Genomic DNA, 12,866 nt, shown 5'->3' with positions numbered 1-12,866 from the left:
GGGAGGCTGAGGCAGGAGGATCGCTTGAGCCCAGGAGTTTGAGGTTGCTGTGAGCTAGGCCGATGCCACGGCACTCTAGCCCAGGCAACAGAGGCAGACTCTGTCTCAAAAAAAAAAAAAAAAGAAGAGATGGAGGAAGAAACATTAAAAAAACAATGGAGTGATATAAGGAACCCTCTTTGAAGCTCATATTTAAAAAGAAAAAATGGCATATCATAGAAGTCAGTATTTAAACATTATTTACTGAATGTCTATTATCTGTCAGCCTGCTGGGATAGAGTGGTAAATAAGACAGATAAGTACCCTGGCCTCAGCAAACCTGAATCCTAGTGACAGAATATACAACACGGAAGTCTCAAATGCTAAGTAAGCTCACCTTCACAGTCATATTAAGGTTCCCAAAATGATTTTTGTTTTGTGAAACAATACTTAGACAAAGAAGAAGAACAAAGAAAGGGAGAAGCAGAGCTTTCGGAAGATGATGGAGGAAAGGCAGAACCGCTCAACTGCTCTATTTTGCTCCAGTCTCTTCCACCACAGGGAAACATTTTCTAACTAGAAAGGGTGGGACAAATCTAAGCAGTTTAATATGATTTAAAGCCATAGAACAACTTAAGAATCATGTGCCCCAGTTCCTTTTTACAAGTAACGAAATTGAGAATTCAGAGATGTTAAAATGCCAGGCTGAGTATCACCTGCCAGGGGCTTGGGAAAGGAAAAAAAAAGAATTCCCTTGGTAAGGAAAAGGATGTAGATGTCTACATCAACAGAGATAGTGAGTTTGTACTTCAAATATCCCCTTTGTTCAAAACACAGAGTATAACAGACAAAATATAAAAAGAGAACATTAAAATATGACTCAAATACAAAATAATATCTATGTGGAGAGAAATGGAAATGCATAACCAAGGAAGTTTAAAGCCACAAGCATGATGGGTTCTGATTTATTTTTCTGTATGTGTCAGGGAGAAGGAGTGGTGGCCAGGAACTTGTTCTTTCAAAGGAAAAGGGTCCAAAATGCTTTGTGCAAGACAGGGAGTAGAATCAGGCTCGATGCTTGAAGCCAGGGTCTAGGTGGTGCTCTCCTACTTGTGCAGAGATGCTGGAACCACAAGCAACTGTCTACTTGCTGACTAAGGCTATGGCTTAATGGAAGATGAGGCTGGAAGTGAAAATTCTAAACTGCATGAAGAAATCTATTATTAAGAAACTTAACAGCTGGAATAGAATTCATTCCACTCTGACAAAGACTGTAAGTATGCTAAAAGTATTCAAAGAGATAAACTAAGGCATCACTTTCATTTAAAATAAACCACTATGAAACTATGAATCGACAGAAAAGAGAAATGAAACAATCAGGTGGATGTGAAAAATAACCAAATAAAAATCCTGGAAATGAAAATACTGAATGAAATAAAAAATGTATTAAATAATAGATGGGATAAACTCGAGGCTAGACAGATGAGTAAATTAGTGTTCCCATACACTGCTGGAAGGAGTATAACATATGTTGACTGTGAAAAACAGTTTGCATTATCTACCGAAAGTGAAGACACACACAATCTATGGCCTAGAAATTCTACGCCTACAGAAAGGTATACACATTTACATCAGGAGACATATACAAAAATGTTCATAGCAGCATTCTTCATAATAGCCAAATACTGAAAACAACTCGAATGTCATCTACAGTTGAATAAATACTAAACTGTGATTTCATATGGCAATGAGAAGGGATAAAAAACAGCTATATTTAACACCATGGATGAATCTCACAAACAACGTTGAGTGAAAGAAGACAGATCAAGGAATATATAGTGTGACTCAGACAGGCATGCACGTATTCTCTTTCTCTCTCTTTTATATTTTTGACAAAGTATTAAAAACAGGCAAAACTAAGCTGCAGTGTTTAAGGTTGCACATTTAAGTGTTAGAGCTACAAAGAGAAGTAAGGAAGTGCTTACGATAAAAGTTAGGGTGGTGTTTATCTCAGGGGAGGGGAAGGGGGCTTGATTGGTGGGGGCACATAGGGGTTCCTGGGTGTTGGCAGTGTTCTATTTCCTAACCTGGGTACAAGTTATATGGGTCTTCTCCTTATAATAATTTGTCAAGCTGTACATTGATGTTTAATGCATTTTTACATATGTGTCTTATATTTCACAATACAAAAAGAAGGGTTTTTATGTTTTGTTCTGTTTGTTTTAAAGAGAGAATTTGGAAACGGAAGGTAGATACCAAGAAACTCACCAGGGATGCAGCACAGAGAAACAAAGAGATTTTAAAAAAACATAAAAGGGCAGTTAAAAGATATGGAGGATGGGTTGAAAGGTTCCAATATTCATCCAATAGCAATTCCAGAAGAGGATGGAGGTAATGGTAGAGGAGCAATATTTGAGGAGATAATTGCTGAGAATTTTCCAGATCTGAAGACAGACTTGGATCCAAGCACCTAACAGGATAAATAAAAATAAATCCAAACCCAGGCACATCATAGTAAAACTACAGAACATCAATGATAAAGAGATAATGTTAAATACTTCCAGACAATAAACCAGATTATCTACAAAGGAACCACATTTAGATTGACATCAGAGATCTCATCAGCATCAAAAATGGCCAGAAGGGATGTGAAAAAAATAACTATTAACCTGGGATTTTATACCCACCCCTGGAGTGAGGGCAAAATAAAAACAAACCTAAAAAGAATAGGCTTGCCATCCCACACTCTTACTTAAAGAACTACACAAGGATGTCCCTCAGCAAGAAAAAAATGTAGGTGGGGCTATAAAAGGTGTGAGATCAAAGAGATGATATTAGATACAGAAATGGATAAAATAAGTCAACAAAAATGATTTACTACCCACTGAAAAAAACAGTACTAATTATGGTATGTTGAAGAAAAAGGGGGAAATGAAAACTTTAAACAAAATAACATGATTGCTGGTGGAGGTGGTGAGGATAAAGTATTCAAGGTCTTTGTCATGGTTGGGAGATTAAAAATACTAAATAATCATACACACTCTTAGAAAAATATGTAGTTAAATAATATCTTAAAAATTTAAAAGTACCCACAGAAGACTCAAAATCACCAAAATAAAAAAAAAAATAGAAATGCATTTCATTGCTCCCAAGTCAGCAGAGGAAAAATGAAAGAAGACTAAAAGACTAAAGATGAGTAGCTGTAGTTTCAGGTTTTAAAGAGGGTGGAAAGTAAAATTTTAATACCTCTGACTTCAAGCCTAACAAGGATTTGTCAAATTGAAGACATTATTAAACATATTCTTTGTAAGCACTTAAGAAAAGGAATTAGTATGACCAAGTAGAATTAGCATAAATTTACTGAGAAAAAGTTTTACCAATCTAATATTATTATATTCCCCACCCTCTGTTTTTGGTTTGATTTAATTTTTTAAAATATTTTTAAAATGGTTGTTAATTGCAAAAATTTAAGAAAACATAGAAAAAATAAAAAACTACCTACACTGTTACTATGTTAACATATTTGTGTGTATGTGTGTTGTTGTTGCTGTTGCTGCTGCTGAAACTGCTACATTAGCAGATGAAGGGAGGGACATACTTCACATGCAGTGACAATAACACTGGACTTGGGAGACTGGAGCCCTGAATTTCCAGAGTTACAAGGAAAGAGATGGTACAGTGGGTGGCCTGGGCATCAAGGCTTTGATGTCCAATAACCTGGATCTGCTACCCACTGTTATCAAAAGTTATCTTGGCCACGTGACTCCAGTTTCACTTCTCTTATTTTAAATTCCTCGTGTGTAAAACGAGGGGATAGGAGAGTGTAACTGAGTATGTTGTCATATGATCTAATGTTCCTCTCTCAGCTTTAAAATTCTATGAATCTAAAAAAAATTACATGAATTGAAACAAAATCATAAAGCATATGGTTTTTAAATCTCCAGATGAGACAAAACTGGAAGGGTTACAGAGTAAAGAGTGAAAAAGAATTCAAATTCAGACCATATAGGAATAGGCTAAAAGCACTATCATGAAATTAAACAAAGGAAGAAACAAAGACCTGAATTTAGATTAACAAAAAATCTACACAAACACACAATGGAGTGGACTTGGTTTGACAATGATTCATTTGAAATAAGAGCTAGGTATTTTTTAGCCTATGATCCTGGGGCCAATAGTATGAAGGGGTTATTAGTCTAAATTAATGAACCCTCAACTAGAGTAGCAGAAGCAGTGCTTATGGTAGGAGAGGCACAGATCACACTTGATTGAGTACAAGCCAGATTATATGTGGAATGCTATATTCCATTCTGGAAGACAATGATGAATTGCAATGCACCTAACAAAGGGAGCTCAGAACTATAAAGTATCTAGACACCATGTGAGATCAGGGCACTGGGCCAGTTTACTCTGGAGGTGGAAGACCCAGAAAAACTTGATAACTGCCTCCCAGTGTTAGAATGTTCTTGACAGCCAACCTAGGTCCAATGCTAGAGGTGTTATTAAGAAGCAGTTTTGGGTGCTATCTTCAAACAGAAGTTGGAAGGTTATCAGTAAAGGAGACAAGAGAGGGCTTTTCATATTGGGAGGGAAGTTGAGCCCAGGTGACCCCTGTCCCTGAGGCCCTTTCCAGGTCTAAGGCACCTATAATTCTAAACTACTAATTGTTTGCTGTGTAAGCAAAAAAGAAAGCATCTTATTAATATTTATTAGTAGTATTATTATTATATATAACACTTATCAAGTGCATATTCTGTATGCCCAGTGTTGTGCTAAGCATTCTTCCTAGGAGGAAAACAAAGGAGAGGGAGGGGCTTGTAGGATTTTAAGTTCTGAGAAGTGTTAATATCTTTAATACACAGAACATGTTTTCACAAATGCTTCTATCCATAGAAAAGGGACAGGGAGAGAGATTACAGTGTTTATGGGGGGAATGAAATAAACTAATATTCTTCATGCTCTAAGTGTAATGAGTAATAAATGTTTTAACTATAACTAGAAGTCTCAAACTTGTGACTAAATTATTATCGGGCACTCCAGAAAATTACCCTCAGTAAGTTTTCAGATCAATGGTATACTTGTACATTACAAAGTAGCCATTTCAAAATTAATTGTAACAAATGTATCTGATCTGACAAAAAGGGCACTACTTTGATTTTATCAATAAATGTTTCTAATACAAACTTACCACTTCCTATAAACTTAGACTGACATATTCCTACTATAATTTACAAATATGTTTGAAACAAATGTTTCCAGTGATAAATAGCATAAATCTCCTCACTTTTTTTTCCACCTGAAAATGTTACACAAAATTATTTTTTACGGGGAGACAAGCGAAGAGAGTAGCTCTGCCTTTTTGCATGCTGGGGGACATTTTAGTTAAAAAAAAACACAGAATTTTCAAGATGAAAGAAATGTTAGACAGCAAGTCAATCCCTTCACTAAACTTTATAGAGATAAAAAGCTTATATTACAGAGTGGTCAAGTAATAGGCCCAAGGTGACACAATTAATTGGCATAAGAACGGAGGAACCAATATAATCAAGGTCTCCTGGGAGTCCTGGCTCCCAGCTCAGTCCTAGGTTCTTTCTACTCAAATACCAAGAACAAAATGGAATTTTTTGAGTCCTCTATATTGAGATTTATCAGAAAAGGTATTAGAAAACACTGTAATTTTCATTAGCTTTGAATGTTTGTCATATTAGCCACATTGATTGAAAAGAACTTACTTCCAATGCATAAAAAACCGGCTTGTCTCTGCCGAGTTTGTAAGCCACTGTGGTGAGAAGGCCATGTTCAGAAAATACACACTGTAGGAAAGAAAAAAAGATTTCAGTAGTGGAGAAAATGAAAAGATAGCATGAAAAAATTTTTTTTTCTTTTATTTCAGCATATTATGGGGTACAGATGTTTAGGTTACGTATGTTGCCCTTGGTCCCTCCCCCACAAGTCCGTGTTTCAAATATGTCCATCCTTCGGGTGGTGCGCATTGCACTCCTTGTGTATACAAATACCCGTCCCCTCCTCCCTCCTCCTCCCTCCCCCCCCCCATCCAATAGATGTTATTCTTATATGTGCATTTATGTGTTGATTAGTTAATACCAATTTGATGGTGAATACAAATGGATCCCGTTCTGCTGCTCTTGTGGTGCCCCACTTTGGATAATGGGCTCAAGTTTAATCCAGGAAAGTGTAAGAGGTGCTAGATCACTGTCGTTTCTTATGATTGAGTAATATTCCATTGTAAACATATACCATATTTTGATAATCCACTCATGGACTGACGGGCACTTGGGTTGTTTCCACATTCTTGCAATAGTGAATTGTGCTGCCATAAACATTCGGGTGCAGATGTCCTTATCGTAGAATGTTTTGTGCTCTTTTGGATAGATGCCTAATAGTGCTATTGCTGGATGGAATGGTATTTCTATTTTTAGCTCTCTGAGGTATCTCCAAATTCTTTTCCACAGAGGTTGCACTAATTTGCAGTCCCACCAGCAGTGTAAAAGTGTTCCTGTCTGTCCACATCCTCGCCAACATTTGTTGTTTTGTGTTTTTTTGATAGAGGCTAATCTCACCAGGGTTAGGTGATACCTCATTGTGGTTTTGATTTGCATTTCTCTAATGATTAGAGATGTTGAGCATTTTTTTATATGTTTGCTGGCCATTATTCTGTCTTCTTTTGAAAAGTTTCTGTTCATTTCACTTGCCCATTTGTTGATGGGGTTGTTTGATTTTTTCTTGTTGATTTTTTTGAGTTCTAAAATTTTTTAAAACTACAATGACATAGATACAAAATAATTCAACCAATAAATCAATTTAAAAAATAAGTCTTAACAGTCAAAATGATCAGAATTAAGAACCCACTTAAGCTGCACAAAAAATATATTCCTTATCCTAAATTAAATTTGCATCAAGAATCTAACAAAGTCCCACTATAGATTTCCCACCAACACAATTAAAAGCACACATATAAAATTCAAAGAACCTAAAACGGTTCTTACCAGAACCATTCAAATTTTTATTGAGTTCTCAATTAAACCCCGATAAAGACTAAGTAAAAGCTGGAGACTCAAAAGTAACTTAATAGCAAATTATGCTCAAGCATTATTTATATGAACTTGAAGGTTTTCATCAATGTTTTAATTTAAAAAAAAACCAACCTTACGGCCTGTATTACATAGTAAGAAACATCCTGTTCCATACCTATAGTTGGGGAGAGAATAATAATTTTATTTAAAGCAAATGATGAAACATTAATAATACAAATGATCTAAACTCACATATAGTTTAGTACAATATAAATCATTAAAGTTTTAGAGAAGTTCAGAAAGTTAACAATATCATACGTTCTTTATGGGATAATAATACTTTAAAGATCAATCTAGAATAAAATGTACTTAATGCAATCTTAATGGAAAAAATACAGGTATAATATTTTGCATTTATTCAGTCATAGCCCAGGGCTATGTTTATAAAATACCACTGAATTATAACAAATGCTATGTTCGGTCACAGTTGTGTTACTCTTAATCCATGTGGAGTGAAGCATCATGACTAACAGTCTTTCACCAATGCGGTTGGCCAGCTTAGCTCTATCATTAATACAGTCATAAACTGAGATACGTCAGTATCTTCTGGCAGGATGAGGAGGCTAGGTGCAGAGTCTGGGAGAGACTAGCTGGGAAGCTATAAGACTGGCATAAAGGGGAAGGTTATTTAAGGCTTACCTTTCCCGTTCTCTCTGCAGGATAGGGCATTACAACAGTGGTGGGATAATCAGAGCCAGAATGTAACGTGGCTGATAGGGAAGAACTGAATTTATTTTGTGGCAGCCTTATCAGCATAAACTTTGGACTTGGCCGGGTGCAGTGCCTCACGCCTGTAATCCTAGCACTCTGGGAGACCAAGGTAGGAGATCACTTGAGCTCAGGAGTTTGAGATCAGCCTGAGCAAGAGTGAGACCCCATCTCTACTAAAAAATTAGCCGGGTGTGGTGGCATGCACCTGTAGTCCCAGCTACTTGGGAGGCTGAGGCAGGAAGATCACTTCAGCCCGGGAGTCTGAGGTTGCTGTGAGCTAGGCTGATGCCATGGCGCTCTAGCCCGGGCGACAGAGCAAGACTCTGTCTCAATAAAATAAAATAAAACTTTGGACACTGCAACAAGTCTGGCACTTGGACATTAATGGGTAGTTTTGACTTGTGCCAGGCAGACAAGCAGCCCAAACTGATACCAGTAAGGGTCACAGAGAAATAGTTTTAAACTGAGTTGGGATAACAAGGTTGCTATGGTCACCCTTGGCCCTGCTGGAGCTCGGGATTCCCTCCTCCCAGGCCTTGCTGTTGTGCTCTGCGCCACCAGGGTTCTAACTGTGCTGGTGACATTTTAGCAGGTGGGAGAAGGGAGAGTGCTCTGTCCAGGGGCTGATGGAAGAATCCCAGCAGAAGCTACTACCAGTCAGCATTAAGTCAACAGATCCTATTGGCTGCATTTCTCTTGTGCAACAAACACAAACCAAGGACAATTGTTTTCTGATGAACATTTTTCCAGGCACCATTATTTTCAGTAAGGATTAGTGCAAGATATTCTATCTCTTCTCACCCAAATGTATTCTTGGCCTGCTTGAAGAACAGGTGACATATTCAGGGAGTATGGGACCAATGAATATCTAAGTTTGTAAAGACATCTGTCAAATAACACTAGGTACAGGTTACAAACTAAAACATATAAATCACTATACCTTTTTACTGCCACACACTGAGAAAACTATATATTTCAAGTTAATCTCTTTTAATAAATATTCATAAAATGGAAGTTAATTATCTGTTTCATGATTTTTAATGGAGAAATCTGTACCCTTAGCACCCATATAAACATTCCTATACTGAATGGCTATGTACAAGTCCTAAAGTACAAAACTAATGGGAAGGCTCATGGCACTTAATAAAAGTGAAATCTTAAACTAGTATACTTAATAAGCAATTAATGAGTATTATCAATGTATGGAGAGATTTCTTTGCCATATTTAGGCCATAGCTTTCAAAACAGAACACGGGCAATTATTTTCGTCTTAAATTTTATTGTTCTTTCTTGCCAGTCATCAAGCATATATGGGGAGCTATCAGCATGTATGTGGTCCATCTAGTCTTCCTTAACACTATACTGTGTTCAAATATCCCAGAGAGATGTCTGACTTTTCTGACCTCTACAAAGATAAAGGTTGCTCAGTGTCCTTCATGACTATCAGATCAAGACTGAGCAGCGTAGCGGGGTGTGTCAAAGATGACACACAAGGGCAAGGCAAGTGGCCCTAGGCAAAACTGTATCAGAGGTCTAAGACTTTCTTTATTATACAGTCAGTGCCTCTGGGGAGATGAGGCAGCTAATTTAGGTGCTCTTTCAGATAAATGAAATTTAATGTTTAAATAATCCATGTTCATTCTTGAAAAATTGGAAAATATGGCTAAACTAAAAGAAAAATTAAAATCATCCATAATTTCTTTCCCTACTCTGAATGCTTTCCATTGAATTCTGAGCTGAGTGTCATTTTCTCCCTGCTGAGATTAACTAAATTCTCAATCCCAATCTCTCTAACCTTTTAGGACTTTTTCTACCCATCACTTATCTCCCATTTACTTTAAAACTTTTATCTGTTCTCTGCTCAGACTCCAAAGAAATATTCTCTGGTCTTATCATAACTTAAAAACGAACTTCCCAAACCACTGTATGATCCTGTTAATCTCAAAATTATCTACTTCTCTCACCATTCCTGGAGGGTTACATTTTTGCAAAGCACATTTTTGCAAAGTCTTACTGTCTCTATTTTCTACCTACCCACATCTCTTTTGAACATTTGCAACCTGGCTTCCATCCATCTTGAGTATTCTACTAAAATTTCATTCTTAGAGGTCACCAAATGAAGACCTAATTTCTATGTACAATGGTCTGCTCTTGGTTCTCAGCCTCCATGACTTCTTTGTAGTATTTTGCCCTGATGGCCATGCCTCCCTCTTAAACATTTCTATCTGGATTTCCACACTAATGAATAATTTCATTGTGTTTTTCTGAATTCTCCGTCTCGGTGTCTCCTTCTTCTAAATATTTCCTCTACCTGTATACTTTTTCTTGGTAATGTCATCTACTCCTGTTGCTTCAAAATCACCTCTGTTGAGGGGAAATCCAAAATCTCTACTTTATACTGAACTTATTCTACATTTCCATATGTGTGCAATAAATAGCCTGCCAGTACCACAAACATGTCCCAAACAGAAATTCTTCTACTTGGACCCATTCCTTACTTTGGCTAAGCTTAACTAGGGCACTGTGTCCAGGTACGTAGACTGCATACCTACTTCCTCTCCTTTGCCCCTCTGCAGTGCCATGCATGTCCACCCACAGCCTCCCTCTCTGTCCCCATTCTTCTGAGTCCGTGTCCTCATTACTGGGACCCTATAATGGCTTCTTCTGTGGCCTCTTTGCCTCTGGTCTTTCCTCCTTTTGACTGAGGACTGCCATATTATTAACTGACAACTCCAGTCATCTCTGGACACCAGCTCATAAACCTTCAGAAATTTTCCACTGCCTATCAAGAAAAAACTCCTCAGCCTGATATGTAGGGCTTAAAAACATGACCCTAGCCTTATTTGCTACCACTTCCCTATCCTAATGTTCTCTACATTCTCTAAACAAACTCTTCAATTTCCCCATTTGTATCTTTGTTCAAAGTTTCTTGCACCCTCCAATATTGCTCATTCCTCAAAGCACCTCACTACTAACATAATCTCTTGTGATTTTTCTTCCCTCCCTTTGAAACTCAACTGTATTACTACGAAGTTTCTTATGGCATATAAGTTCTGATTTATATATGATTAATTGTATATTTGTGTACTTTCCTCTTAGGGAGAGAAATATGAGATCAAAGATCTTGTAATTTGCTATTTCCTTCCTCCAAACAGCAGTAGCTGCAGAGGTACTCAAACAAGCACTCTCTAACTTAAATCCATCGTTTAATGACTTGGCTGATAATGTTAAGGGGGAGGAGAGTAGAAAGAGGAGAAAAAGCAGGCTATATTATTGGATATCTACCATGTGCCATACACAGTTGTCTCTCAGTATCTGCAGCGGATTGGTGCCAGGCATTCCCCGTCCCCACAAATACCAAAATCTGAGGATACTCAAGTTCCTTATATAAAATGGTATAGCATTTGCATGTAACCTAACACACCCTCCCATACACTTTAAATCATTTCTAGATTACATATAATACCTAATACAATGTAAATGCTACATAAATTGTTGTTATACAGTATTTTTATGTGTATTACTTTTTATTATTGTATTGTTATTTTTATTGTTTTTTTTTTATCCAAATATTTTTCAATTCGCAGTTAGTTGAATCTGTGGGTGTGGAACCCATGGACAAGTACTAGGTACTTGACATATAGAGATAGTACCTAATTTACTAGCATTGGTATTTCTGGCAGAGGAGGAAAGAAGGAGAAAAATAACCTAGTTTTCTCTTTTATTTCTCTTGACTCCTGATTCAGCTGCCTGAAACTCATATTCAAAGAATGTTTCCAGACTTGTGCTACGACTCAAGTGCTCCTGATCATAACCTCAGATTACCATTGATCTACAAAGAATTTTCTATTCTCCTTCCCCCCAAAACTCTCGCACATATAAATGTCACACTCTTGCATGAGAACTGCTGACCCTGCTAGACTAGAAATATTAGATATCCCATTATTCACAAAAAAGAACTTAACCACCAAAGATAAAATTGATGAGAGAATTAGGAAATCCTTAAGAAAAGAACAATTAAATGTAGAGTCTCTTGCCAGTTCTATGGAGATTGTTCCCACACAGGGGCCGGCAGGGAGCAGTAAAATACACAGCTTAAGAGCCCACCCCGGCTGAGGAATGAGATGGATCTGAATGCAACTATCACATCTCCCACTTACTAGCTGTGTGCCGTTGCATAAAGTAGTTATCTTCTCTAATTCTCAGTTTCCTGATCTATAAAATAGCAATAATAAGATCTGCATGTGGATGAAATGATATGTTTAAAGTACATGGAACGTTAGATGTAACACAATAGCCATTGACTGAGCTTGTGTTGTAATTATTGGTATTATTAATATTTCAGCTTTTGAGGCATATTTGTTTCTGCTCATCAATACATGTAATTGGTAGGTAGTTTTTTTTTTTCAGTGTTTAAAAGAATACCTTCAAATAAGTGTACTTAATGGTGTAACAACAGAAAGAAAGAGTGCCAGACTCAGAAGGCATGGGCTTGAGATCTGGCTCTGCCTTTAAATCAAGGCTATGACCTTAGGCAAATACCTAACCTCTTTGAACATCCATTTTCTCATCCTAAAGTGTGAGTCACCTTCTTATTATTCTTAGATATGGGGCTTGTTCCAAACTCTACATCTGTGAGTAGTCAGAAGATGAGATTAGGAGAAAAATACACCAAATCTCTACTTCTATTATTCTTTCTGCTTCTTGTCAAAGGAGAAACTTCAGTTAATGAGAAAGCGTAGTGCCAGGGAAACAATCTTGAAAATCCTACAAACATATGACTTTATAGTTAGTGAGAAAGACTTGGGCAGGATCAATACGATGAAAATTGTAGTTTATATTAAGGTTCTTCTTCACCTCTTACCAGCTCTCCCCTCACCCCACCAATCTCCCCCAAAAAGGCAAGAATATTTTGAACCAAAATTTAGTTTCTGGGATGAAAAAGGTACTGAATTTTATAAATTAAGGTCTTCACAAGCTTTATTGGTGTGTTTACATCTGGCGTAATATATTTTATTTGAAGGAAATGAAAAACAAATGGTAAAAAATTCACATATCCATATTGGAACTATTAAGCTATTG

The 12,866-nt window shown here is 37.0% G+C and overlaps 1 protein-coding gene across 1 annotated transcript in view; it reads right to left on the bottom strand.

The window, feature by feature from the left end:
- GK (glycerol kinase) overlaps nucleotides 1-12,866 on the bottom strand; it is a 71,724-nt gene that overhangs the window by 14,890 nt on the left and 43,968 nt on the right. Inside the window, exons 10-11 of the mRNA XM_012638701.1 lie at nucleotides 7,146-7,188; nucleotides 5,712-5,792 (exon numbers count right to left, since the gene is read on the bottom strand). Of these exons, the coding sequence (XP_012494155.1) occupies nucleotides 5,712-5,792; nucleotides 7,146-7,188 (124 nt within the window). The remainder of the gene's footprint in view (nucleotides 1-5,711; nucleotides 5,793-7,145; nucleotides 7,189-12,866) is intronic.

This window comes from Propithecus coquereli, unplaced genomic scaffold, assembly GCF_000956105.1.
Source record: "Propithecus coquereli isolate 6110/MARCELLA unplaced genomic scaffold, Pcoq_1.0 Scaffold132, whole genome shotgun sequence".
NCBI lineage: Eukaryota > Metazoa > Chordata > Mammalia > Primates > Indriidae > Propithecus > Propithecus coquereli.
Note: the sequence above shows the minus strand (reverse complement) of the source record. Positions and strands in the feature narration are given on the sequence as shown.